Source organism: Chiloscyllium plagiosum, unplaced genomic scaffold (assembly GCF_037043375.1).
Source record: "Chiloscyllium plagiosum isolate Xiang-an unplaced genomic scaffold, Cpla_swu_hap1 HiC_scaffold_27, whole genome shotgun sequence".
NCBI lineage: Eukaryota > Metazoa > Chordata > Chondrichthyes > Orectolobiformes > Hemiscylliidae > Chiloscyllium > Chiloscyllium plagiosum.
In genome coordinates, this window is record NW_028270165.1 from 70,486,975 (window position 1) to 70,514,499 (window position 27,525).

The 27,525-nt window shown below is 41.0% G+C and overlaps 1 protein-coding gene across 1 annotated transcript; it reads left to right on the plus strand.

Moving 5' to 3' along the window:
- Positions 1-22,366: 22,366 nt before the first annotated feature.
- Positions 22,367-23,074, plus strand: LOC148144546 (G protein-coupled receptor 15-like). Its single transcript, XM_087975395.1, has one exon. The coding sequence runs from the start codon at positions 22,367-22,369 to the stop codon at positions 23,072-23,074; it is 708 nt and encodes a 235-aa protein (XP_087831521.1).
- The last annotated feature ends 4,451 nt before the right edge of the window (positions 23,075-27,525 follow it).

A 27,525-nucleotide genomic window follows, 5' to 3' on the forward strand; every position in this document is an offset into this window, starting at 1 on the left:
ACACACAAACGAAGTGTGAGTATATGTATTGTCATCGTCCTCTTTCTTGTCGTGGAGTCAGATATTTTCAATATGCCCATTCTAACACTACGGCCTGAGGAACCTTTTGACTTGGGACCTCTGATCCTCCCACGTTATTGTCAGTGGAAATTTTGTGAAAGCATGTGAAAAAGAGTTTGCACTCAGTCACTTAACATATGTTGAGCTGGTCACTGTTATTAAAACAAAGCAGCAAGCTTTTTAACACACACTGGCCTCCATCCGTGATATGCAATTCCTTAGGTTGACATTTGTCTTGCGCTAAAGATTCTTTCCTTTTCGCTTTACCACTTCCTCATTTTGCTGTAATTTATCTTGTTAAAAGGTAATTTGTGACCCCCCTCAATTGTGCATGCCCGCCATCCCAATAATTCCCCCTCACATAAATACTTGTGGCACCACAAACTGACCTTCTCAAAATAAAGAACTTAAAATCCCATTCCACGTCTTTAATTTCAAACTTATTTGTCAGCATCTCTGTCAACATATATATCAGTTTCATCTTTCTAGTGGCCATATCGTGATGTGGTGATTGGAATATTCGTTCTAAGGGCAAGGTTTCTTCTGGGAATGCGGATTTGAATCCTGCCATTGTGGGATATAAATAATCAAATCAAAAACAAGCATTAGTAATGAATAATGACCACATATTCAGTAGCCAGGAAACGAAAACTACATCTAGTTCACTGATCTCTTGAGAGAAGGAAACTGACATGCTCACCTGGTCTGGTAAATCTTGCATGTGACATGAGATCGAGAGCAATATCTTTGCCATTCAACAACACGGATAGGCAAAAAATACCACTGATGCATATAATCCCGTGGATAATTAATAAAAGAAAATATACGATTATTTGTATGTACTCACACAGTATATCTATTGAGCTCTGCCAGCTCGTTTGTGCGCTCTTACGGTGAAGATTTCTGTCTGCAGCCGAATTTTGTTAAATTACAATCTCTTGACTCAAAGTGAAGCTCAGTCCATTGATGCACAAAGAACACAACAGAGAGACGATGAAGGCGAAATTCAAGTAAGTATAAGGAAATGCCATCAGAAAAGATGAAGGCCGCTATGAAAGATATACAGAGAAACCGACAGAAACGTTGGATAAATGTGTGACGGCTGGTGCCGATACAGATAACATAAGGAGATAGAGACATATGCCCAGAGACACTTCCAGTGACACTCAGAGACAACCAGGCACAATGTTGTCTGAATCGGTACAGTTCTTTGTGAGTACATGGATTAGTTTCGGACTGGTTCAGCAGGTCTGTGATAGCTTAACATCAGCAGCGTCAGTGATATGTATTCATGTCTGTCGTTTTTTCGTGTTTGTTGGAATTGTGATGCTGGAACGGCATGACTTCTTCATCAAATTCCTGCATTTGTTCTTCAGGGAATAGACATTGGTGCACAGTTGTTGCCAGCTGAGAGAGAGACTGGCCGATCGCGGCACAAAGAAATGATTATGCTTTAGTTCCTAATGGTTGGAACCTGTGTCTGATTAATGTTGGATCGGCAACTGAAGATTGGAAGAGACTTTATTTTAATGAACTTTTTACTGTCTCATTGGAAATCGTGCGCACTCTCCATGTTTTACTGGTAAGGAAGATTATGCTGCTCAGCGATGTGAGCTGAATTCTTCCGGTTGTGGTTCTCAGATTATATTCACAAATTCGGTGTTTTTAAAGCAACGAATGTCCAATATTTACTCATTCAAGAGCCGCCAGAATTCGTGATTGAGGAAGGATGTTCCAGAACAATTTACTGCAAATACATTGTAACATATGTTGGTGTAATTCGTTTTTGGCACATTCACCTTTGCCGGGAAACTCAAAGATATTTAGAACGCAGAAAATACAACAGTTCAGCAAAATACAGGCCTTTTTTGTTCTGATGATTTTTTTTTTCTGAGAACTTATCTTATTGTAAGATCAAACTAACCTAAACAGCTCTCAATTTACTTCCGTCCACGTGTTTGTCGAGACATCACTTAAAAGTCCCTAAATCTCCGATTCCACTCCCACCACTGGGAGAGCATTCCACGCACCCACCACACTCTGTTTAAAGAACGTACCGATGACATCTGCTCTATGCCTTCCTCCAATCACCTTTAGGTTATGACACCTCATGACAGCCATTTCTGCCATCGGGAAACGTCTCTGGGTACCTACTGTATGCCTCTCATTACCTTAATCAACTTCTGTCTTCTCTTCTGTCTTCTCTCCAATGTGAAAAGCGCTAACTCACTCAACCTGTGCTCATAATATAACTCCTGCAATCTAAACAGAATCCTCATAAATCGCCTTAGCATCCTCTCTCGAGTATTTACATCCTTCCTGCAAGAGGGCGAGCAGACCTGGACACAATATTCCACGTGTGATCTCATCAAGTTTTTATAGACCTCCATCAAAACCTCGCGGTTGTTAAGCTCAATCCCCCAGTTAATGAAAGCCAGATCACTATACACCTTCTTCACAACTGTTTGAAGATTCCACTGTTCCTCCACACTGCGAAGAGTCCGCCCTTTAATCCTGCATTCAGTATTCCATTTCGACATTCCAATCACCTTGCATTTATCCAGTTTGACCTGCATCTCCAACTTCTCAGCTTAGCTTTGCATTCTGTCAATGTCTTGTAGCAACTTGCAACAGCCCTCAACACAATCTACAACACAAAATAGCATTGTGTCTTCGGCAAACTTAGTAACACATCCTTCCACTTCTTCATCCAAGTCATCCATTTAAAAGAAATACACAAGGCACAGGCACAGGAACGGATCCCTGCGAGACACTAGTGGTCACCGACTCCCTGTCTTCTTTCGGCCAGACAATTCTGTGCGCAGACAGCCAGGGTTTCCTGTATCCCATAACTCCTGAAGAACTGAAAAAGCCTATTGTCAAATGCCTTACCTAAATACATGTGCACCATATCCACTGGTGGACCTTTTGTCAACTTGTCTTGTCACATTCTCAAATAACTCAATAAGGATTGTGAGCCATGGTTGTCCCTCACAAAGCCATACTGACTATCATTAATCCAGCCATGTTTTTTTTTCAAATAGTCATGAATCCGATCTCCCAAAGTCCTTTCCAGTCTTTGCTTACCACAGACGTAAGACTGACTGGTCCGTAATTACCAAAGAATTCCCTATTGCCTTTCCTTTATAGAAGAACAATATTAGCCTCCTTCCAATCGTCTGGGCCTACTCCAGTTGAGACTGCGGATGCAAAGATCATCAGCAGAGGCGCAGCAATCTCATTCTTTGCTTCGCGTAGTAACCTTGGATATATCTGATCCTACTCCGGTGACTTATGTATCTTAATGTTTCCCAGAATTTCCAGCACATCCACTTTCTTAATATCAATCTGTTGAAGCCTATTAAACTGGTTCATAGTATTCTCACTAACAACAAGGTCTGTTGTTGTGGTTCTGTTTGCCGAGCTGGGAGTTTGTGTTGCAGACGTTTCATCCCCTTTCTAGGTGACATCCTCAGAAATTGGGAGCATCCTGTGAAGCGCTTCTATGAACTTTCCTCCGGCATTTGTAGTGGTTTGAATCTGAACACTTCCGGTTGTCAGTTCCAGCTGTCCGCTGCAGTGGTTGGTATATTGGGTCCAGGTCGATGTGTTTATTGATTGAATCTGTCGATGAGTGCCATGCCTCTAGGAATTCCCTGCTGTACTCTGTTTGGCTTGTCCTATAATAGTAGTGTTGTCCCAGTCGAATTCATGTTGCTTGTCATCTGCGTGTGTCGCTACTCAGGATAGCTGGTCGTGTCATTTCGTGGCTAGTTGGTGTTCATAGATGCGGATCGTTAGCTGTCTTCCTATTTGTCCTATGTAGTGTTTTGTGCATTCCTTGCATGGGAGTTTGTACACCACATTGGTTTTGCTCATGCTGGGTATTGGGTCATTCGTTCTGGTGAGTTGTTGTCTGAGAGTGGCTGTTGGTTTGTGTGCTGTTATGAGTCCTAGTGGTCGCAGTAGTCTGGCTGTCAGTTCCGAAATGCTCTTGATGTATGGTAGTGTGGCTAGTCGTTTGGGTTGCGGCATGTCCTCATTCCGTTGTCTTTCCCTTAGGCATCTGTTGATGAAATTGCGCGGGTATCCATTTTTGGCGAATACATTGTATAGGTGTTCTTCTTTCTCTGTTTGCAGTTCTGGTGTACTGCAGTGTGTTGTGGCCCTTTTGAACAGTGTCTTGATGCAACTTCTTTTTTTTTGGACAAACAGGAAGACAGCTGATGATCCGCATCCATGAACACCAACTGGCCACGACCAGCTATCCTTAGTAGCCACATACGCAGATGACAACAACATGAATTCGACTGGGACAACACTACTATTAAAGGACAAGCCAAACAGCGAACAGCCAGGGAATTTCTAGATGCATGGCACTCATCCACAGATTCAATCAATAAGCACATCGACCTGGACACAATATACCGACCACTGCAGCAGACAGCTGGAACTGACAGCAGGAAGCGGCAGATTCAAACCACTACAAATGCCGGAGGAAAGATCACAGAAGCGCTTCACAGGAGGCTCCCAAGCACTGAGGATGTCAGCTAGACAGGGGACAAAACGTCTGTAACACAAATTCCCAGCTCGGCGAATACAACCACAACAACGAGCACCCGAGCTACAAATCTTCTGACAGACTTTGAACAAGGTCTCTCTCACGAGAGAAACCCAAGCAAATAACTCCTTTAGGACCTCATCTACATCTTCAGACTCCAGGCACCATACCCCTCCAATATCACTAATCGGCGCTACCTCTCTGTGGTCATGCTGGTATTCCTCACGTAAGTGTAGAACGCCTTTGGGTTTTCCCTATCCCTTCCGCCTAAGGCTTTTCGCGCCCCCTCCTAGCTGTTTTCAGTTCGTTTTTGAATTATTGTCAGTTACACTGTCATCCTCTAAAGCTGTGCCGGATCCTTCCCTTCTCAAAGCTAAATAAGCTTCCTTGTTGCTCATGTCGAGAAGCTTCACTTCTCTTGTCATCCAAGGTACCTTCACTTTATCGATTCGTGCCTGTCTCTGGAGGACAAAGTTCTCAAATACTCGCAGCAAGTGCTCCTTAAACAGATTCAAATTTTCTGTTGTGCATTTCCCGTTGAACAATTGTTCCCAATTTATACTCCACAGCTCATGTCTTCTAACCGGAAAATTTCCCCTCCTCACTTTAAATACCTTCCCGGACTACACTCCTTATTTACTAAAGAAGTACGATTCGAGTAAATGGAAATATTTATCAGATTTCTCTGATCTTTTTACTTGGACCAAGACAAGAAAATTTAAATATTGTTGTCTCCTATCGCTGACTTCGCGATATCACTGTGTACTGTGTGTCACAAGCATGGTCAGTATGCATACAGACAGAGGCAGGAACGTTTTTTGAGTACACAGAATCCCTACACTTTGGAAGCAGGATATTTGTGTCATCGAGTCCACACCGAAGGGCATCCCACCCAGACCCAATCCCTTATTGTAGCCTTGCAAACTTGCATTTCCCGTGGCCAACTCATTATCTGAAGCATCTCTGAACAGTATGGGCAAGTTAGCACGTCCAACCCACTTAATATGCACACATTTCGACTGTAGGAGGAAACCAGAGCACACCGAGTTAGCCCACGTACCCACAGGGACAATGTGCAAATTTCACACAGACATTCAGCATAAAACTGGGTCTATGGTGTTGTGTAGCCGGCCGAACAACTGAACAAACTTGAAAAAAAGCTGAAAACATCATTCGAGCCACAAAGCAGTCGAGTCTACAATCTCCTGACCTTAGTCAGGAGTGTCATCCATTGAATCTCTGGGTCCACGCTCTTAACTTGTCTCATCTAATCAGATCTGAGACTTGAATCGTGAAGTATTAATATAACTAAAACCCCATATTTATGCGATCGTCCCTAAATTATCATTTTCACTTGTATTGAATGTGTATTGTTCCATAAAATGTCTTTCCTTATGTCAATGATCCTTTGATCTGTGACGAATATTTTTGTCTGATGATCACTGGTACCACCTTTAGAATAACATTAAATATTAACAGTCGCTTCCCTCTCTTAAACACTGACTCTGTTAAACGATGAAAGATCAATAACCTTAGTCATTTCCAGTACCTCAGAGAGTTCTCCAGTTCATAACGTTATTTAAAATGAAATTGAATAGATGAATGGATCACAAGGCTCATGGCGATATTTTGTGCGGTTGACTACACTGAGAATAATTTAATCTCACTCCCTGTTCATTGCTCAGAGGTCATGGATTGTGGGTCAAAATAACTGGACGTTCATTGGTTGTCCCAATTGACGCTTCAATCGGTTACCCACGACTGGACATGACTCCACATCTATGATTTGAACGAAAACATTCCATCTTCAGATTCCTCTTTTAAATGCACCAACAGCCCTGCACTAAACGAATTCAGCTTCAGCCCCATACATTCAAACGGGCCACCAGCTCAGTGATGAAATAATTCAGCTTCACCTGCATTGGTTCAAACTCACTACCAACTGTGAAACCCAGCATTAGCTATTACTATTTACTCAGTTCTCAATTCTGCAGATGTCTTAACAGTTACGTTCCTCACACTGTGATCATTCTGACTTGCAGGTGACACTGACATCTTACCTTTTGGTTGTGCTTTCACTGCATTTGCAATGTGCTCCATCACATTGATTGTAAAATGTAACAGTAAAACAACGACTTTGACATCTACATTTGCGCAGATGTGAGTTGTACAGACTGGGTCTCATAGGAGCCGCTTGCAGCGACACAGATTGAATGAAATTCGGTAATATTTCACTTCAGTTATTTGATCTCAGCTAATTTCTACTCATTACAACTAACGTCAGTACGTTGGAGAATCTTCCACATTCATGATTTAATCTGATCTCATGGAGAGGATTTCAAAGCAGGAAGTATTGGCAAACAATTCTCTGCATTTCTGAGTAATTCCAAAAGAGAGGGGAGTTTCAACATCAGTGAGCTGTGTCTATCTGACAGCGCACTTTATTATTGTGGTCGCAGACACAGGGACAGGAACCAAATGGATCCCCTTACTGAAACTCTAGTGCAATGGGGAATGGTAAATGGGTCTCGGAGCACAGTGAAATTAAGCCTACATTTCATAACATAGCCACGACTTGGTAATGATATAAAATGGAAATATCAATTCGAAGCAAATAGATGTAGGTGTAGGCGTAGGCCATTCGGGCTTTCGAGTCTGCAACATCGCCCAAAATGATCATGGCTGATCATGCAATTCCAGTGTGTCAGTCTCACTTTCTGTTCATGCTGCTTGATCCATTTAGCTTCAAAGGCCATGCTCAGCTCTCCCTTGAATATATCTAATGAATGCTCTCCAACAGCATTTCGTGATAGAAAATGCCACAAGCTCACGGCTATTTTTTGAAGAATTGTTTTTTACTCCTGACATTACTTAATGGCATACCCATTATTCGTATTGCAACAAGTTAATATGCCAGTCGTCTGTCAAACCAAAACTTGAATTCAATGTGCTGGCTCTGTACATGAGCCATTTGCCTAAAACGTTCGGTGAGTCATGCCATTTTCTTGTAAGGACGATTTCACAACGGATCCATGTATGGTCTTCACTTCAGGTCATTATATCGACGTTTCTGTGCTCTGATTAAATGCAATAAATGAGACTTAAGAACATAAGAACCAGGAGCAGCAGTAGGCCGATCAGCCTCTCGAGCGTACTCACGACATTGAATAAAATTGTGCCTGATCTTTTTGTGGACTCAGGGCCACTTACCCGACACTCACCGTATCACTTAATTCATTTCTGTTCCAAAAAATATATACCCTCTCTTTAAAAATGTTTACTGAAGGAGCGTCATCTTCTTGACTGGGCAAGCAATTCCATGGATTAAAAATCATCTGGGTGGTGAAGTTCTTTCTCAATTCAGCCATACATCTGCTCTCTGTAATCTTGAGGCTCTGCCCTCTTGTCCTGGCTTCGGCTACCAGTGGAAGATTCTCTCTGCGTCCATCTTATCTATTCACTTCATGACTTGATATGTTTCTTTTAGATCCCTCGTCATTCTTCTGTATTAGAATGAATATAATGCCAGCCCACTTCGTCTTTCCGTATAAATCAACCCACTGGACTCCAGAATCAAGCAAATAAACCTCTTCTGCGCCCTCTCTTGAGCCAGTGCGCCCTTTCTCAAGTAAGGAGACCAAAACCGCACACAGTACTCCAGGTGTGGTCTCACCAGCACCTCGTACAGCTGCAAAATAACCTCTCTGCTTTTAAACTCAAACGCTCCAGCAATGAAAGGCAAAATTCCATTTGTCTTCCAAATTTCTTATTGTAACTGGAGACTAACCTTCGGCGAGTCATGCACAAACGCAGCCAGGTCCCTCTGTATTGCAGCTTGCTGCAACATTTTCCCATTCAATTAATCCTCTTTTTACTGTTACTCCAACCAACATGGACGACTTCACATTTATTAACATAACATGCCATCTGAAGACCTTTACCTACTCACTAAATGTATTTATGTTCCTCTGCAAAGGTTCAGTGCACTGCACACTTTGCTCTGCCACTCATCGAGGAGAACTTAAGTACTTTGCGTCAGTCTTCACAGTGGAAGACATGAGTAATATCCCAACAATTAAAGGGAGTCAGGGGACTGAGTTGAATATGGTTGCCATTACAAAAGAGAAAGTGCTAGAAAAGCTAAAAGGTCTTAAAATTGATAAATCTCCTGGCCCTGATGGGTTACATCCTAGAGTTCTGAGGGAGGTGGCTGAGGAAATAGCGGAGGCGTTGGTTGAGTCAGGGAAAGTCCGGGATGATTGGAAGATCGCTGTTGTAACTCCCTTGTTCAAGAAAGGATCAAGGCAAAAGATGGAAAATTATAGCCCAATTAGCCTAACCTCTGTAGTTGATGAAATTATAGAACCCATCATTAAGGATGAGGTTTCTAAATTCTTGGAAGAGCAGGGTCCGATTAGAACAAGTCAACATGGATTTAGTAAGGGGAGGTCGTGCCTGAAAAACCTGTTGGAGTTCTTTGAAGAGGTGACAAGTAGGTTAGAATGGGGAAACCCAGTGGATGTGGTCTACCTCGACTTCCAAAAGGCCTTTGATAAGGTGCCACACGGGAGGCTGCTGAGCAAGGTGAGGGCCCATGGTGTTCGAGGTGAGCTACTGGTATGGATTGAGGATTGGCTGTCTGACAGAAGGCAGAGAGTTGGGATAAAATGTTCTTTTTTGGATTGGCAGCCGGTGACAAGCGGTGTCCCGCAGTGTTAAGTGTTGGGGCCGCAGCTGTTCACATTATATATTAATGGTCTGGATGAAGGGACTGGGGGGATTCTAGCGAAGTTTGCCGATGATACAAAGTTAGGTGGACAGGCAGGTAGTACTGAGGAAGTGGGGAGGCGGCATAAGGATCTAGACAGTTTGGAGTAGTGGTCCAATAAATGGCTGATGGAATTCAATGTGAGCAAATGAGAGGTCTTGCACTTTGGAAAAAAGAATACAAGCATGGATTACTTTCTTAACGGTGAGAAAATTCGTAAAGCCAAAGTACAGAAGGATCTGGGAGTGCTAGTTGAGGATTCTCTTAAGGTAAACATACAGGTTGAGTCCGTGATTAAGAAAGCGAATGCAATGTTGTCAATTATCTCAAGAGGGTTGGAATATAAAAGCACTGTTGTACTACTGAGACTTTATAAAGCTCTGGTTAGGCCCCATTTGGAGTAGTGTGTCCAGTTTTGGTCCCCACACCTCAGGAAGGACATACTGACACTGGAGCATGTCCAGCGGAGATTCACACAGATGATCCCTGGAATGGTAGGTCTAACATATCAGGAATGGCTGAGGATCCTGGGATTGTAGTCATTGGAGTTTAGAAGATTAAGGGGAGATCTAATAGAAACTTACAAGACAATACATGGCTTGGAGAGGGTGGACGCAAGGAAATTGTTTCCGTTAGGCGAGGAGACTAGGACCCGTGGACACAGCCTTAGAATTAGAGGGGGTAAATTCAGAACAGAAATGTGGAGACATGCCTTCAGCCAGAGAGTGGTGGGCTTGTGGAATTCATTGCCACAGAGTGGAGGCTGGGACGCTAAAAGTCTTCAAGGCAGAATTGATAAATTCTTGATGTCACAAGAAATTAAATGCTATGAGGAGAATGCAGGTAAGTGGAGTTGAAATGCCCATCAGCCATGATTGAATGGCGGAGCGGACTCGATGGGCCGAATGGCCTTACTTCCACTCCTATGTCTTATGGTCTTATGGTCTTATACACGCGGTCCCAACTACAAATCATTACTATAAATTGGAAATAAGTGCGGTCCGAACAACGACGCCTGAGACACACCACTCGTCACTGATTGCCACCCAGAATAGCACTTATTTCTTTCCATTCTGCTTCCTGTTAGTCAACCAATCCCCTATCTATTCTAATACTTTACCTGTAATGTCATGCATCCTTATCTTATGCAGCGGCCTCTTTTGCAGCACCTGTTTGAAAGCATTTTGGAAACCTTGGCGCAGGACATCCACTGAATCCCCTTGTCCATCTTGCCGTAATGACATCAAAGAATTCAAAAAGACTTGTTAACCATGACCTGCCCATCATGAACTAATGCCGCGTCTGCCCAGCTGCAGAAATTTTGAAGAGATGCCCTACTAATTCTGCCTTGATAATAGATTCATGTATCGTCCCCACTACAGAGTTAAAGCTAACCTGTCTATTATTCCCGAGCCTTTGTCTACCTCCCATTTTATACAGTGGTGTCACATTTGCCTTTTTTCCAATCTGTTGGGTATGCCACAGTGAAAAGCGAATTTTGGGAAATTTCCAACAGTACACTTGTGTTTCTCCTGCCATCTCTTTTCGTATCCTGAGATGCAGTCCATCAGGCCGAGGAGAATTCTCTATCCTTGGCTCCATTAGTTTGCTCAATACAACCTATTCCACAATAATGATTGTTTTCAATCCCTCAAATGTCTCCGCCTCTTTATGAATTATGGGCATGATGTTAGTGTCCTCCACTGTGAAGGCTGACACAAATTGCCTTTTCAATGCCTCGGTGATTATATCAAATCTCATAACTAAATGCCCCTTCTCATGCTCTAAAGGACCAACGTTTATATGAACTACTATTTTTCACTTGATATATTAATCAATAGTTTTGGTATTTTTTCTGTATTTTCTGTGTTGGTTTTTTTCTCATATTCGAGTATACTTCTCTTTATAGCTCTTTTTGTGGCTTTCGTTTGACGTCTAAAGTTTTCCCGATCTTCTAGTTTCTTGCTGATTTTGGCCACTTTGTACGCCTTCTATTTTCGGTTGATAGCCTCCCTTATTTCCTTCGACACCCATGGCAGGTTGCCCCTTTCCTTACAGTCCCTCCTTTTCACAGACATATAGTTTTGCTGAGCACTTTTGAAAAATTGCTTTAGAAGTCCTCCACTGCTCGCCAACTGCCCCACGAAAAAATCTACTTGCAGTGTATTATAGCGAAAATCTCTCTCATTCTGTTTTTGTCTCCCTTGTTTAAACACAGAACCCTGGTATTGAATTTATCTTCACACTCTCCATCTGTATTCTAAATTCAAGTATATTACGATCACACCTTCCAGAGAGGATCCTTTACTATGAGGTCATGAATTATTCCTGTCTCAGTACACAGGACTGGATCTGATACAGCTTATTCCCTCGTTGGTTCCAGTACATCCCGTTCAAGAAAACCATCAGGGATACACTCAATGAATCCCTCCTCAAGGCTAGCCTGACCGAGCTGGTTTGACCAATCTGCATGTCGTTTAAAGTCCCTCATGATATTTGCAATACCATTTTTACAGGCATTAGTTATTCGTTTGTTTATTGCCCACCCCAATGTGATGTCATTACTTGGTGGCCTATAGACTACGGCGATCAGTAACTTTTTCTTCATTGGATTTCTCATTTCCACCCAAATCAATTCAACCTCAACATCTCTCATCACCGCCCAGATGTTGTTCTTGAATATCAGAGCTGCTCCAACTTCCTTACCTTCCTTTCTGTCCTTCCAAATGGTCTGAAATGCCTGGATATTTAACTCCTAGTCGTGACTATCCTGTACCATGTCTCTGTAATGGCTACTAAATCATAATCATTCATGATGAATTGTGCCAGTAACCCATTAACCTTGTTACTAACGCGTCGACTATAAAGGTAAAGTGCCTTTATGCTAGATTTCTTACCCTCCTGCTCTCCAACATCTCGAATAATATTTCCAGTGTTATCTTCGTTTTTAATTCTTTCACAGACTACCTTGAACTTCAACCCTTGTGGACACACGCTAACCTGCTGCTTTTCTTTTTAAATTTATCTCTATAATAATCCGACACACAAGCTTAATGTCCTACTGAACACTAATTTATCCTTTTCGCTTGAACACTGGTTCCAGCTCGGTTCAGGTGGAGACCATCCCATCATACAAGTTCCCTCATTCCAAAACTGACACCAATGCCCCATGAAAAGGAACGCCTCTTTCCGACCCCAATCATTCAGCCACGTATTTACTTGCCTAATTCTATATCCTTAAGCCAATTTGCACATACCTCGGGCAGTAATCCAGAGATTATGACCCTCCATAACCTGTTACTTAATTTCCTTCCTACTGCTTGATAATCGCCAAACAAGTCCTCCATCCCAGCCTTGCCGGTGTTGTTTGTCCCAACGTGACCATAATAACTGGATCCTCCTGAGTCCGAACGAATATCTACTTAAGCCAGTCAGAGACGTCCTGTACCGTGGCACGGGGCAGATAACACAACCGGCGAGAATCCCAATCCAGGTTGCAAAGGATTCTATCTATCTCCTTAATTATAGAATTCCCTATTAATGCCAATTGTCTTATTCTTTTCGCCTGTCTTGAATGGCCTTCTGCCCTATGGTGCCGTGCTCAGCTAGTCCTATTGTCCCTGATCAGTAACTGAATTTGAACTATTTAATCCACCAAGTATAACAGCCTCCAGAAACAATGCGTTCAGGTAACTGTTTCCCCTCTCGGATGTGGCGCAATGTTTGAAGCTCAGATTCGAGATCATCAACTCTGAGCCAGAGTTCCTCCAGCAACCAAATCTTGCTACGCATGTCGTCTGTGCCAGTCAAATTGCATCAGTCAGCTCTCACATCATACTGCCATGGGAGACTTTTGTCACTTGTAGTGATAAATATATATTTTAACTTAGCTGTTGAGGTAGCTGAAACGGTAACAGTAAAGTAAACACCAAGCTCTAACATGTTTTCAAAGAAGGTATAGGAAGAGGTAGAATTAGCTAGGGCTGTCTGTTTGCAATGGAGCGTCAGAGGCTGAGCGATGCCCTTATAGAGGTTTATAAACTCCTGAGGGGCATGGAGACGATAAATAGACAAAGTCTGTTCCCTGGGGTGTGGAAGTCCATAACTGGAGGGCATAGGTTTAGGGTGAGTGTGGAAAGATATAAAACAGACCTAAGAGGCAACCGTTTCACTCAGAAGGTGGTACGTGTAATGGGATGATTTGCCAGAGGAAGTGGTGCAGGCTAGTACAATTGCAACATTTAAAAGGCATCCGGAGGTATTTATGAATAGGAAGGGTTTGGAGGAACATGGTTCAGGTGCTGGCAGGTGGGGCTAGATTGGGTTGGGATGTCTGGTCGGCGTGGACGATTTGGACCAAAGGGCCTGTTTCTGTGCTGTACATCTCTATAACTCGGTGACTCTACATGTTGGCAGGTTTGAAGTCAAATGGATTCTGTACTAAATGGGCACTCGTCTACAGATGGGATGATTTACTAATAACGGTCTTGTTACTGATATGCTTGCTCTGATCAGAGACACAACTTAAACCAATCAAATGGCAAGTGCATGGCTTTGCACCAAAACTACGTGGCTCATAATCACTTCGTCCTCAAATGTTGAACTTCAGCAAAAGGGTGTTGAAATGGAGTGATGTTGAAACAGTATTCCGATGAGGGAGAAATTAGAGCTACGCTTTCGTTGTTGTGTCTGTCCTGTAACATGTCTGACAGAAAGTGTCACCGTCAAAGAATTCATTTTCCAATGATGTCCAAATTATTGTCTCAAGCAGCTTTATTGGTTGTGGAACCATCTCAAGAAACGGATCCAATCAGATTCTTGCTTCGTCGCTACCTCTATTGTTTGTTTCTCTCGATCCTTCACCATATAATCTCCTTTCCCTCCAAACCGTTGTGTATTTCAGTTGCATTTCTCTCAATTTGCAGATTGTTTCATTGCATTCACGGTCTCCCTATTCATGATTGAATGAAAACTTCTTCAATTTCGTTTACTGTCCGATTTTTATGTATCTGCCCGATCCTTTCTGATGGCCTCCCGTTTTGTGTTCTTGTGTTTCGCATGACAAATTTATGACCGTGCCTCTGTCGCTCTATTTATCCCTTTTGCTTCTTTATTCTCCACATCATGTGAGCCCCAATTTATCTGCTTCTCCAAATCATTACGTTTCTCAGACTTGATTTTCTCTTCCTTTCCACATTCTGCTCTGTGGAGCTGCAGGAAGAGCTTGTTTCACTGTCTGCTTTACTGTTGACCTTCTGATGTGTGTAACATTGCGTCACATAGTTCAACAGCAGGGATTCTTGCACAGTAAAATACGACACATGAATCTTCTGCAAAATAAACCCGTTTTATTTTTAACCAATGCCGTTTCTAAATAATACTATTTCAGTTATTAAAAGATTTAAGGTTATAAAGTACTTATTTTATGCGAATGAATAACTGAAACAAACTGTCAAAATGTGTGGATTTCTGGAAGTGTCAATTGTTATTGATCTGCAATGTTCTGTTTCAATTACAGATCTGCATCGCTACATAAAGAATAAGGTCAATTTCGAGGGAAATTCATATTTAACCTTGCACGCAAAAAGACTTAAACCCAAACTAAATAAAAGAAAGCAACAGGTTTCTTTTCCAACACAAAATGTTTTATTACAACTTGGTACTCCCGTCAAATATTGGCACTAATGGCAATTTTTTTTTTGAATAAGTAAATGCAAATATCTGCATTTCATGATTTGAATCCAGATCAGTAAATCAGATTATTAGTCCCTCTCGTGTGTTTTTTTTTCTGGCATGGCAACGTATCCCTGACATTAACGTCGCTGGATCGTCTGCAGTGAATATAAAATCTTGAGGATATAGATCCCTCTTCTCATAATATGAGGGAAATCGCCTTTGCCTGCTAAATTTCTAAATTCGCAAGTTGATGCAATTTTCTCTTGAATAAATGTGCGTCACTATTTTTGTTATTATTCCTGTCAGTCCAGATAAACATAAAGGCAGAAATAATATCGACTCCAAATTGAAACCTTAATTTCGCATTCTTTGCACTTAATCACACCGTCATATCTGTCAATATCTGTTGGTTTTATTTAAATTAAAACACGCAATTCCCGATAATATTTGGAACTTCATTGTCTGCAGAAAGAAAATATGCAGAAAATAAACTGATTCATATTCTTTTTAGATGCTGGGAATTTCGTGCATTAGCGTCCACGTTCATATTTCTTCAGAAGTGGGGTGATCATATTCAGCTTCTTGTAAATGTTGTTAGTCGTGGAGAATTTTAGAGTACTGATCGAAATGGGAGAGTTGGAAAAAAATTGTTTTCTGCGCATTGCGTTTCCAGCGACACAGTAGAAGAAATGTATATTCATAGTGATTATGTAATTTGAGATGCAGAGAGCGCATTGGATTGAGAGAGTCAGACAGTCACTGTGGAGAAGGGAAAGCTGCATATACAGAGAAAGACAGGGAAACAGATACGGAGAGAAAGGCAAACAACCAGAGAACATAATTTGTCTAAAGAAACAGTGATTGGTTACAAACTTTGTCCACTCGGAGGGATCAACCAATCATGTTTCTTAGGAAACTCCATGGTTGCCCCTGAAGCAAAGTATACCCCGAATCTGGGTTACTTCTTCCACGTCGGATTGGAACTTCCAACATAGTTTAATGATTCTGTTGTTATTGTGCAAAACTGGAAGAAGCGACATGTGTTCCCTGTTCTCCTAAATGATAATATTGATCATGCTGCGTAGTAAGTCTCAGTCCAAATGTTCACTGTTACCTCCACGAGTTATACGGTTTCCCAGACACTTAGTAGATTATGCATTGTTTCAGGGACCAATGGCGGAGATGCGGTATTACAGACTACTCCCAAATTAATTCTCGTAGAACGACGGAGCTGTAGTTATTCCACAGCATCTGGTCGAACTGCATTCTGGTACATTTAATATCCTGAGATAATCCGAGATATTTAGTGAAAGTATACAGCACGGGGAAGAGAGGTATGTCTCAAGATTTTCAAGACAGTTTGTCTGCCGTTTTGTACAATGGAAAGAAAACACTTTGTTTAAATGTTGCTCAGGTTCTTCTCTCAGACTGTGCTTTGTACATTTGTGCCATGGGACAAACACTGCTGTACGGCACAGCAGTCCCTGTAAAAAAACCCAGCTGAGAAAGCGCTCATGGCAGAAAACAGAAGGAATAATCCCGCTTTCATCACGTGAGTGACAGTGTCGTTCATGAAACGCGAAATCACAGCACAAATCTCAACAAGAACATGGAAGCAGCAACCGAAAAAATATGTTTCTTTTTAATTTAACATGCAGCTAACTTTAAAATACATTTAATGCATCAAACTGTTGTACATTAATCTATATTTGGTCATTTTATCATCGTTATTTATCTGTGAAACGGATTGTCCACCTCTTTATCGACTTCTATTGTCTATTTGTATTCCGTTTGGTTGCAGTTTCTATCCGGATATATTTCATCAGAATACTTTTCGATCTGGAGCATATCTAGAACATGAACACATCTAAAAAAGCATATTTAGAAACTATTCAGTCTTGAACACAAATTTCCTCAATTCTGATTGTTATCGCTGTTCATTGTTTTCTGATGACATTTATTAACTCATTATTCATGTTAACTCTTAAATGGCGGTCCAATTGCTTCAAATCCACCTTGCTTCCTGACAATGTAAGTATTTCCATTGTTCGGACATATTATGAGCACTTGAGATTCGTCCAGTCCACTGGGAGCAGGTGCCCGACAGACCGGTCTTAAAACACCACCTGGCACATAGCAATATTAACGTACACATCTTGAAATACTGCAGAATATTTGTCAGGCTGTGGCTTAAAAGAGTTTCTTCCAATCTCATATCTTGGACAGAACACCAGTAACACTGCAGCCCTTCAGCACATGATTCATATAGCAAAACAGTGAGGTGAGGAATGGGGGAGATTACTTTCCGATGTGACAATTGTAAAAAAAAATGTTTCTAGTTTCCAAATAATGGTCTCAGACTGATTTGCAAACACCAACTAATCTGATAATCTTCTATTTTGATACGTGTGATGGCGAGTTATGGCGGTTATGCCACGAAACTGCTGTTTCATATGTTAACACATGTGAAGGATTGATTGCCTTACATTTCTCCAACAGAATCTCGTAGAGTGTTTTTTTCGTGTGTTTGCTTTTGGCTTTCGAAAGATTCTAATCGAGTTGTGTTGGTCAAACAAATGTTACTCCTATCTGCAGGCGATTGTTTGTGGGTGGCTGGGCTCGAGTGGTACAACAAAAATAGAACCGTTCATGCACCGTCAACTGGAGGATTCTATTCAATCAAGTTAGAATGGGACCAGGTCAGGGTTTCCTGTTGTTAGAATTTGTTTGTTTACAACTGCAAAAAAAACTTCTATTCAATCTTTCTAGCAATCTTTGTTAGAACTGTTAGACTCAATGTTAATTTTAATCGCAAGTAAATTGTAAGCTTTCATAAGTCACCTTTTAAAATCCAGGGAACCATATTTAGAAAGAATAACAAGGCAATTGAGATTTTGAAAACAATAATAAGGATCGAACAGAGAAAATATTTGTTATGTAACATTGCACATTATTGCCCACTTGAAGGTGTTTCTCTTCACTGACGGGCAGATTACTACTTCAATTTTACAGCAGAACCAGAAAACAAAATCATTAGGCGGAAACATCCAAAGAAATAATGGCAGATTCTTGATTGAGAGATTTGGAAGGGATGACTTCAAAGATCACCTCCCCTTTTACATAGCATGCAGTGAAATTTCGTTACTTCGAATTTGCTTTGCCCGTGATGGGTTCCTGAAAGGTAATAGTTGAAAAAGCAAATTCCCAAATGGTTTAATTTCAAGTTTCCAACACCCATCAGACTCTTCTCTCTCTTTTTCCTTCAGAATGCTTAATCTTAATTTCTGTGTCAAGGAGATTCTGCCCAGCTGTCCTCCTCAGATGTTGATTCTGAAGGAGATTAGGTAACTATACACTGTATCGATATTGATATAATGAGTGGCAGCATTTTATTGTGGAGTTAGCAACAGCCAGGGTCAGGACATGTGAACACAGTCGTATCAAAGGCAAAGATATCAAGGTCCCAAATTCAACTTCACTGACCAGTTCATACATCTCACAACCGCAGCTGCTGTCTGTTACTGTGCTTTGAGATATGCGGTGTTGGAAAACAGCCCGTTCCATGGTCAAATTAAGCCTGAGTTGGCCAAAGAGGGAAGATTTCGTGTCTTTTTGGGCGTGTTGTAGAATCATGGACAGATATAGCTGCAATGTCCAATGCGATCTTAACTGGTCAAACACAACCCCAGTCGTGTCTAAATTGACACGTTTCTAACAGTCATCCAACTGTTTCAAGAAGGAAATGCGAAAATAGCCTGCAGCTTTCACTTGGACTCAACAATCCATCACAGAATCGGATTTGAGGATACTTGTTCTCCTTTCCACCCTGAATTATTTGTTGCTATGTTTCAGGAAGTTCACATCTCAAAACCCATGCCTCTCTGGGTCTGCGAAATCCTTCCATGGGGAGATGACTGCCCTTGAATGGCAACTTGATGAACAGGAATACAATACAGCGGGAATTGTTGTACTTCCTGTGCTGCAGGTCGACAACAATGCCCTGCGGAGTGGAATTGCAGGACTTTGATTGGGCGTCATTGCAAGAATGGTAATATATTTCCAAGACTGCTTGGCGAGTAGCATCAAAGCGAATTTGGTGCTGGTGGTGTTCTCATACATCTGCACTTGTCCTTCTTAAAGTAATTGGTGTTAACATTGAAAGTCGCTGGATAATTATCAATAGTGAATTTCTGCAGTGCGTTCTGTAGGTTGCACACACTGCTGGTAGTGGTTCTCGGCAGTGGAGATTGGGTGATGGGGATGTGATGCCAGTCAAGTGCTCTGCTTTGTACTGAATGGTTCCAAGCTTCTTGAAAGCTTTGCTAACTACATTCACCTCGGAAATTAGTTAATATTCCATTATGCTTCAATTCATGAGTTATCTCTATGCATAAGTCAAATCAATCTTCTTTGAATCAATCCAGTTAACGTCGTCTAATTGCCTCTACTAAGACTACATCATTTTTCAGATGAGGGAACCAAAATTCTAAGAAACTCCCATTCTCAATAATGCCTTTTTTAGTTGCAGCAACATCTCCCAACTTTTATATTTTATTACTTTTGCAGTAAAGGTTACCTTTCCAATTATCTTCTTTCTGACCTATTCTATCTGTGTGCAACTGTCAGCGATTCATGCTCGACGAATTGTATTGATATCAGAGTGGTACTGGAAAAGCACAGCAGGTCAGGCAGCATCCGAGGAGCAGAAAAATCGACGTTTCAGGCATAATCCTTTCATCAGGAATGTCCAAAACATCGCTTTTCCTACTTGTCGGATGCTGCCTGAACTGCTGTGCTTTTCCAGTGCCACACTTTTCGACTCTGATTTCCAGCATCTGCAGTGCTTACTTTCTCCTCGGGTGGTAGATTTGGTTTATATGGATTTTCGTTACACCAGAACAGGATGTGGCTTTTCAGCACATGTAGCCTGATATACAGTTAGAAGAGGAGTTTAGATAAGTGATGCTGGAAAAGCACAGCAGGTCATGCAGCATTCGAGGAGCAGGAAAATTGACATTTCGGGCATAAGCCCTTCATCAGGAATTGCAAAACATCGCTTCTCCTACTTGCCTGATCTGCCATGCTTTTCCAGTGCTACCCTTTTCGACTCTGATCTTCAGCATCTGCGGTGCTCACTTTCTTCGACATTAAAATAATGAATGCAAAACACTTGACCGACGACACAAATGCATATATTAATCATTCACCTAAAGGATTTAATAATTGGGAACGTGGCGGAAAAGGATAATTTATTTTAGCTCTGAAATAGGACACCAGCTACGTCTCTCTCAACATCGATGGTGCATGATAGAGACTGAAGAGTATAAAGTCATGGGTTGTGAGAACGAGGAAGTACTCACTTTGTCGATATTACAGATTTGAGATAATCTGTTCTGTCATTGAAATGTAACTCATGTGCATGGTGGAACTTATTGTTCCTCTGGAGACTCTCACTCCGTATAAATGAGGGATGATTCAAGCGTCTGGAAGAAAAGGCTGCGACAACTTAAGAGTTAGTTTTCTTTGTTGGCCACGATGCATGGGCCACCAAACGGACTCTTCTTTGCAATCTTTTATCCCATTATAGCTCTTTTTGGCGTCCCTGGTAAGTAATCATTTACAATGTAATGTTTGTTTTGTAAATCTCGACAGAAACTATCTCCTCCCTTCCATGAACTGCCGGAAGTTATTGAATATTCAGCTTTGCCTGAATGTAAAGAACCTGAATTGCATTGAAAAATATATCAATAGATTGTGCGATTTTCTAACTCTACGAAGTGAATTATCGTACTTTGCTTGCACTTGCAGTTTTGAGCATTACACGGTAATAATCACTTCATTAAGCCTCGCATTTATGGAATAGCAATTATAAAATTTCGGAACTGCCCTGTCCACTATCTGATCAGTCATCTGGAAATTATTGAAGTTTAAGTTTCATTCTAAATTTGCAAAAGGCAAGTTCGAATCTCTGGTGCCATCTGGTAAGAACGCATAATAATTTGGAAAGAAATTAATGCATTTCAGCCGAAGTATTAGCAGAGAATTGGAAGATAATTTATCACATGCAATCATTTTATTTGATGAATTGAAGTAAAGAATCAATTCCAGTAATGAAACAGTATATGGTGTGACATTTGGGAGCATGCCGTGGTTACTAAGGAATGAGTTCCGATCCAACAGTCCATTATTAAAATGGTCTTGCCTATTCAATGTGGAATTGCGTGTAAGAAATGGGTGAAGAATAAGATGGTTTAGTTTTTCTGCATTTATCCTTTCTGTTGTAAGGGTTTATCAGCTTTATATGATTTTGCCATTTCATATTAATGACAACGTAGAGCAACCGATAGTGTTAACATTTCTTAACACTGTTAATTAACACCTGAGAATGTAGCGTTTTGCCAATGTAGTATGCACATATGTTACGGAAGCTTAACCAGAAAACAAACTGACCGACCTAAGTCTATAACTGGCCTAAAGTTTAATTGAAGATTCAGATTACATTGAACATCTTAAAGCAGGACAGAAAGTCGGCAATATTGAACAAGAGGGTTCGAAATGTTAAGGTTTTGTTAGCAAAGGACAGAACCTCAACTAAGGAAGGCATTCGTAAGAGGGAGAACGCGATTGTGTGCCCTCTCGTTATCCTGAGAAATATCATGATAAAAGTTAGAGATACTCTGCAAGCTGAAATGGTTGCACGATTTTATGGGAGGCAAGTATAATTACAATAGGGTTTTCTTTTGAAACTTCGGCGAATGAGACGTTGTTCAACTGGGACCGCCATACAAATCTGGTTTGATATCGTTGATGATTTCATTGGGATTTCAATGGTCACAACATGATCAGCCAATATTCTAATTTGCCTTAAGCATAACGCTTTGGCACAGAAAATAAATTAGGAAACAATGAATGGAATGTGTGCTGGTGACAGTTTGAAATGACCGAAGTATTGACAAATGTTTAATTCAACTTGTGGTATGTTAGCAATTAACAATGTGTTTCAACGGTCTAAATTCTGAACGTGGAGACCCAATTGTTTAACGCGGTATTAGCTACGACTTGGATAGTGCATGCTACCAATTCCATCTCTATTTTTACTTTTTACAGCCAACTTGGTGGCGATAGTAATCTTATCACGAAGAAGATGTGGACTGTCTCGCTGCATTACCTACTACCTGCTTGCAATAGCAGTGACTGATTTTCTTGTCATAATTGTTGCAGTCATTGTCAACAGGATAAGTGGCATTTATTTTCGATTTAGTATCCTATCCACGACCCCCGCCTGTAGTTTAATTATCACGATGGCCTTTGCCATCCGGGACGCCTCTGTTTGGTTGACAGTTGCCTTCACAATAGACCGTTCCGTGGCCATCTGCTGCCAGAGTCTGAAAACCAAATACTGCACGGAGAAAACTGCATCGCTGGTCATTGGAATAGTTTGTGCCCTCTGCTGTCTCAAGAATGTCCCTTTCTACATCAACACCCAACCCTTGTACATCCTGGATGGGGTGTTCTGGTTCTGCGATGTCAAGTCCACGTATTACACAGATCCATTCTGGCAGGCCTTTGACATGTTAGAACAGATTTTAACCCCCTTTCTCCCGTTTTTCCTCATTCTGCTACTCAACGCCATGACTGCAGGACACATCTTGGTAGTCAGCAGAGCCCGGAGGAGGCTCCGATGCACCGAACCTCATGGAGATCATGAAATGATCAACCGCAAGAGATCTATTATTCTGCTTTTCACCATTTCTCTTAGTTTCCTGCTCCTGTGGTCCACTTACGTTGGGCGTTTTCTTTACGTGCGTGTTTCAGGTGAAGGTTACTTCACGGGTCTGAATTTCAGTGACCCGCAATACATTCTACAAGAGATGGCCATTTTTCTCACGTTACTCAGTTCCTGTAATAACGTCTTCATTTATGCAATATCGCAGAACCAAGTCCGAAAAGAGCTAAAGAAAATGTTAATGTGTCCCTGTGTTACACTCATGAGTTGTTTTCTAATGTGAAACAGAACCAATGCCCGTTAATTCTGTGACTTGTAGGAATCTTGCCCATTTTTGAAGCAGAAAGAAGTAGATCCTTCCTCGAGGGAACCATGACCTATTTTCATCTCAGAATATTTCCTTATTCTGCAGGACTGAAGGACTGTCGAACTATGAAAGTGTTGTCTTTTGGCTGAAATGCTAAACTATCTCCTTCGTGGCCTAATGTCATTATTTCAACACTCCATTCATTTCTTGACATTGTTTAAGGAAAAGTAGATTATACTTGCGATTCTTTTTACCCTCCTAATGCTACAGTTGTTCTCTCAAATCAAGTTTTCTGGGACAATTAATAAGCACAAGCTGTTCCCTTTTAATCAGAATTAAAGGCAGTTCCAAGCGCATCAATCTAATAAACCAAACAATTTCACCCTTTATTTACATTGAAAATATTGCTCTCAGTCTTTGCAAATTAATCAAAGACATAAAATGTGATTTTACTCAAGGTTGCATATTATTATTTTCTCAACGACCGCCAGCTTCCTTATTGCGAATGAAATATTTTTAACGCATGAAGATTAATCGAAATCAATTAACTTGAAAAAACGACGATGATCTGTAGTGATGCTCCCATTTCATCAATCCACCTTTCCCTCATAAGAACAGCAGATTCCATTTTGAGAATGAGTACGTAAGTGAATGTTGTATGAATGATCAATACGTTTATAGTTCAGAAGAAAATTGATGCTGGGGTACATCACGAAGATGAAACCCTAAATCTACAGAATTGTACAGACAGGCAAATCAAAAGACTGATCAGTGGGAAATAGAATTTAATCCTAAATGTGTGATTTGATTAATTTTAGAAGGAATGAAAAGACAAGACAGTCCGTGTTGGATGTTCGAACCATGGGAATTACAGAGATCAGAGAGAGCTGGGTGTGCACGTCCATTGATAATTGAAGGCTGCATTGCAGGTAGATAATATAGTTAAAAAGGCTATTCAGGTACTTCCATTTATTATCCAAAATATTTAATACCATAGCAATGTGAGTGATTCTTAACAGCCTTCAAGGCAATAAAGAATGGAAAATATCCCCTGACAGAGACACCCATATGGTGTGAATGCATTAAAGGAAAAGTTGAAATTATCAGGAATTTCCTCACAGGAAAATCAGAAGTACTGTGCAAACTGGCAGAAGGTTCTAGGAGTAACAATACATCGTTTACTTTATTTTAGTGTCACATTATTACCCATTTGTCCACTGCCATAGATGTGCAGGAAGTGATAGATGGTGAATGGCAAAATCCAAGAGGGAATGACCCAATAACCTGCACAGCAACACTTGAACAGCCTGCCAGAGGCTGCCAGAATGTTACGGAAGGGTCAATTAATTCTCAACTTCAAATTAATAAGTTGCTCCTGTGGAGAAATCACTGAGTTCTTAGATATTGATGCGACATTTGGAGGGTCACTTGGTCAAAACGCCATTAAGCAATGTACATGTGTAGGGGAATAATGGAGCAATTTAGTTAGCTGTAGGCAGGACTCCAGCTGCAGAAATAAAACTTGGCATGGCAAACTCATTACTTTGAATTCAAGCGTCGTGTCCATACAACTAACTGAAGAAAAACTTCTTCTTGCATATTTCAGCACCGATTAATAACAGCAGCTAGAGACCTCCAGAGCCCTGAAGAATTATTAAAATAAGGCGCAAACCAACACTGGTCACAAAACTGGAAGTTTACACAGACAGTATGCAAAATTGACTTCTGTCAGAATGGAGCGCTGCTTACATAGATTCCTAAGTTCATGTGCACGATACGAATGGAAAAGCAAATATATTGGAAACAGGAACATATATTGGGTGAAAATGATTTACGTAAAAATTTGAATTCTACTATACAGTTCATGCTGGGATTTCCTACGTTAGCCTTTGAAGAATATAAAAAAATCGTTTCAGGAGATATTTTATCCCAGTGTCTAATTCGACTGAATGTATTCTGCATGTCTGTATAATTAAATGAATTAAGTTCGGAACACAAAAATGAAGAATGAATAAATGGTAATGCACTAAAACTGAAACTTCCAAAATAAGTGATAGTTTGAATGTGGCAGAGAGCATCCTTTAAAAGGGGAAACTATAGAACAAGATAAAACTACCCTACATCATAAAGACTAAAACCATGGGCATTTTATTGTTTTTTCAATCTCTGGGTCACTATGAATATCGTCATTGTGACTGTGGTCGTGTGTCCTGGATGATTTCATGGCTACTGAAATTTATCTGATAGAAATACAGTGAGCAGAAAAATCAGTATAAATGGAAGACATACGATTAAATGTTATAGATCCAATCATAGGTAACCAATGTAGCAACGAATATAATATTTGCAGGAACAGTTTTCTTTTATTGTGCGCCTATGTCCATATATAAACATATATATTTTTGATGCAGTTCAGTGTGAATACGACTGTTGCAACTGGAGGTGTGAGCCATTCTAGAAAGTGTGAAAATAGATTATTCACGTGGGCCAGATGGGATTTTTCCTAGGATTCTCTGGAAAGCCAGGGAGGAGATTGCTGAGCCTTTTGTTTTGATTGTTATGTCGTCAGTGTCTACCGAAATAGTGCCAGAAGGCTGGAGGAGAGGAAAAGTCGACTTGTTCAGTAAGAGGAGAAGAGACAATCCTGGTAATTATAGATCAGTGAGACTTAGGTCAGTTGTGGGTAAAGTGTGGGAAAATGTTGGAAGTGAGATAATTTATAAGGATCTGGGCAGGAATACGTTGATTAGGGACAGCCAACACGGTTTTGTGAAGGGTCGGTCGTGCCTCATAAACCTTAATGAACTCCTTGAGATGGTTACGAAACAGTTGGATGAGGGAAAAGCGGGTGATGTGATGTATATGGATTTTAATAATGCGTTTGATAAGGTGCCCAGGGTAGGCTATTGCACAAAATCCATCAGCATGGTAATGAGTATAGTTTACCGGGTTCGACTTCATCTTGGCTAACTGAAAGAAGACAGGGGGTGGTTTTAAATTATTACTGTTTTTAATGTGGTTGATAGGAAATGTTCATCTCGGAGTTCGGTAACTAGTGGTTTACCGCAAGGGTCTGTTTTGGGGCCGCTGCTGCTTGTCATTTTTATAAATGTCCTGTATCAGAGCCCAGAAGGATGCGTTAATAAATTTACGTATACCCGAAGGTCAGTGGAGCTGTGGATCATGCTGAAGAATTTTGCAGTTACAGAGGGGCATAGATAAACTGAAGAGTGGAGCTGAGAGATGGCAAATGGAATTTATTGTGGAGAAGTGTGACATGATTCAATGTGGTGGACCAACAGGGATAAAGCATACTGGGCAAATCGTAAGAGTCTTGGTAGATCCGATGAGAAGAGCGACCTTGGTGTCCATGCACACAGATCCCTGAAAGTTGCCAACTAGGTTGATAGGGTTGTTAAGAAGGCATACGGTGTGTTAAATTTTATTATTAGCAGGATTGAGTTTCTGAGCCATCAAGTCATGCTGCAGCTCTGGTGCGTCCGCAGTTGGCATAGTTTATTGTACATTCCTGGTCACAGCATTGTATGAATGCTGTGGAAGCTTTGGAAAGGGGGCAGAAGAAATTTACTTAGATGCTCCCATAACGGAGGTAAGGTCTTCTGAGGAAAGGCTGAATGACTTGAGGCTGTTTTCGTCAGAGAGACTAAGGTTGATTCCTGACTTAATTGAGATGTATAAGATAATCACAAGGTTAGATAGAGTCGGCAGAGAGAGCCTTTTTCCTTGGATGTTGATGGCTGACACGCCGGGGCATGGCTTTCATTTAAGGATGATAGATATAGGATGGATGTCAGAGGAAGTTTCTTCACTCAGCGGCATGGAACACACTGCTTGCAACAGTAGTAGGTTCGCCAAATTTAAGGGCATTTAAATGGTGATTGAATAAACATACGGATGAAGCTGGAATATTGTCGCGCAGATAGGCTTCAGAGTGGCTCCAGAGTGGCACAACATCGAGGTCTAAAGGGCCGATTCTGCATTGGAATGTTCTGTGATCTATGTTGCATGAATCGTGTTGCAGTCTTCCAATTGATCGCAAATCACAAATTGATCAAAAGCGAAATAATTTGTTAGCCAGGAATAATTCTTCGAAATTGAATCAGTTAAGACAAAATGCATACTGCACATCGATGGGATAGACAGGAAACTGAACGCAAATTAAAATTTACCACTACAGTTTAATATTACAACGTTGTGACAATAACAAGGAGATCTGTGGAGACCAGGAAATAAATGGTGCAACCAAACAGAGTGGATCTTCTCTGCAAAAGGATTAAAATGATTAATTATCAGTAAGAGATGGGAAAAGAGAAAGATTGAGAAAATCTGCGTGAGAAAGTGTGAGAACTGGAAAGCTAGTGTTTAGATTTTCAACAATGTCATCTTTCAGATGAAATCGTGTGAAA

Coding starts and splice junctions, on each gene's coding strand:
- LOC148144546 (XM_087975395.1), top strand. CDS start 22,367: ATGGCCTTTGCCATCCGGGACGCCTCTGTTTGGTTGACAGTTGCCTTC.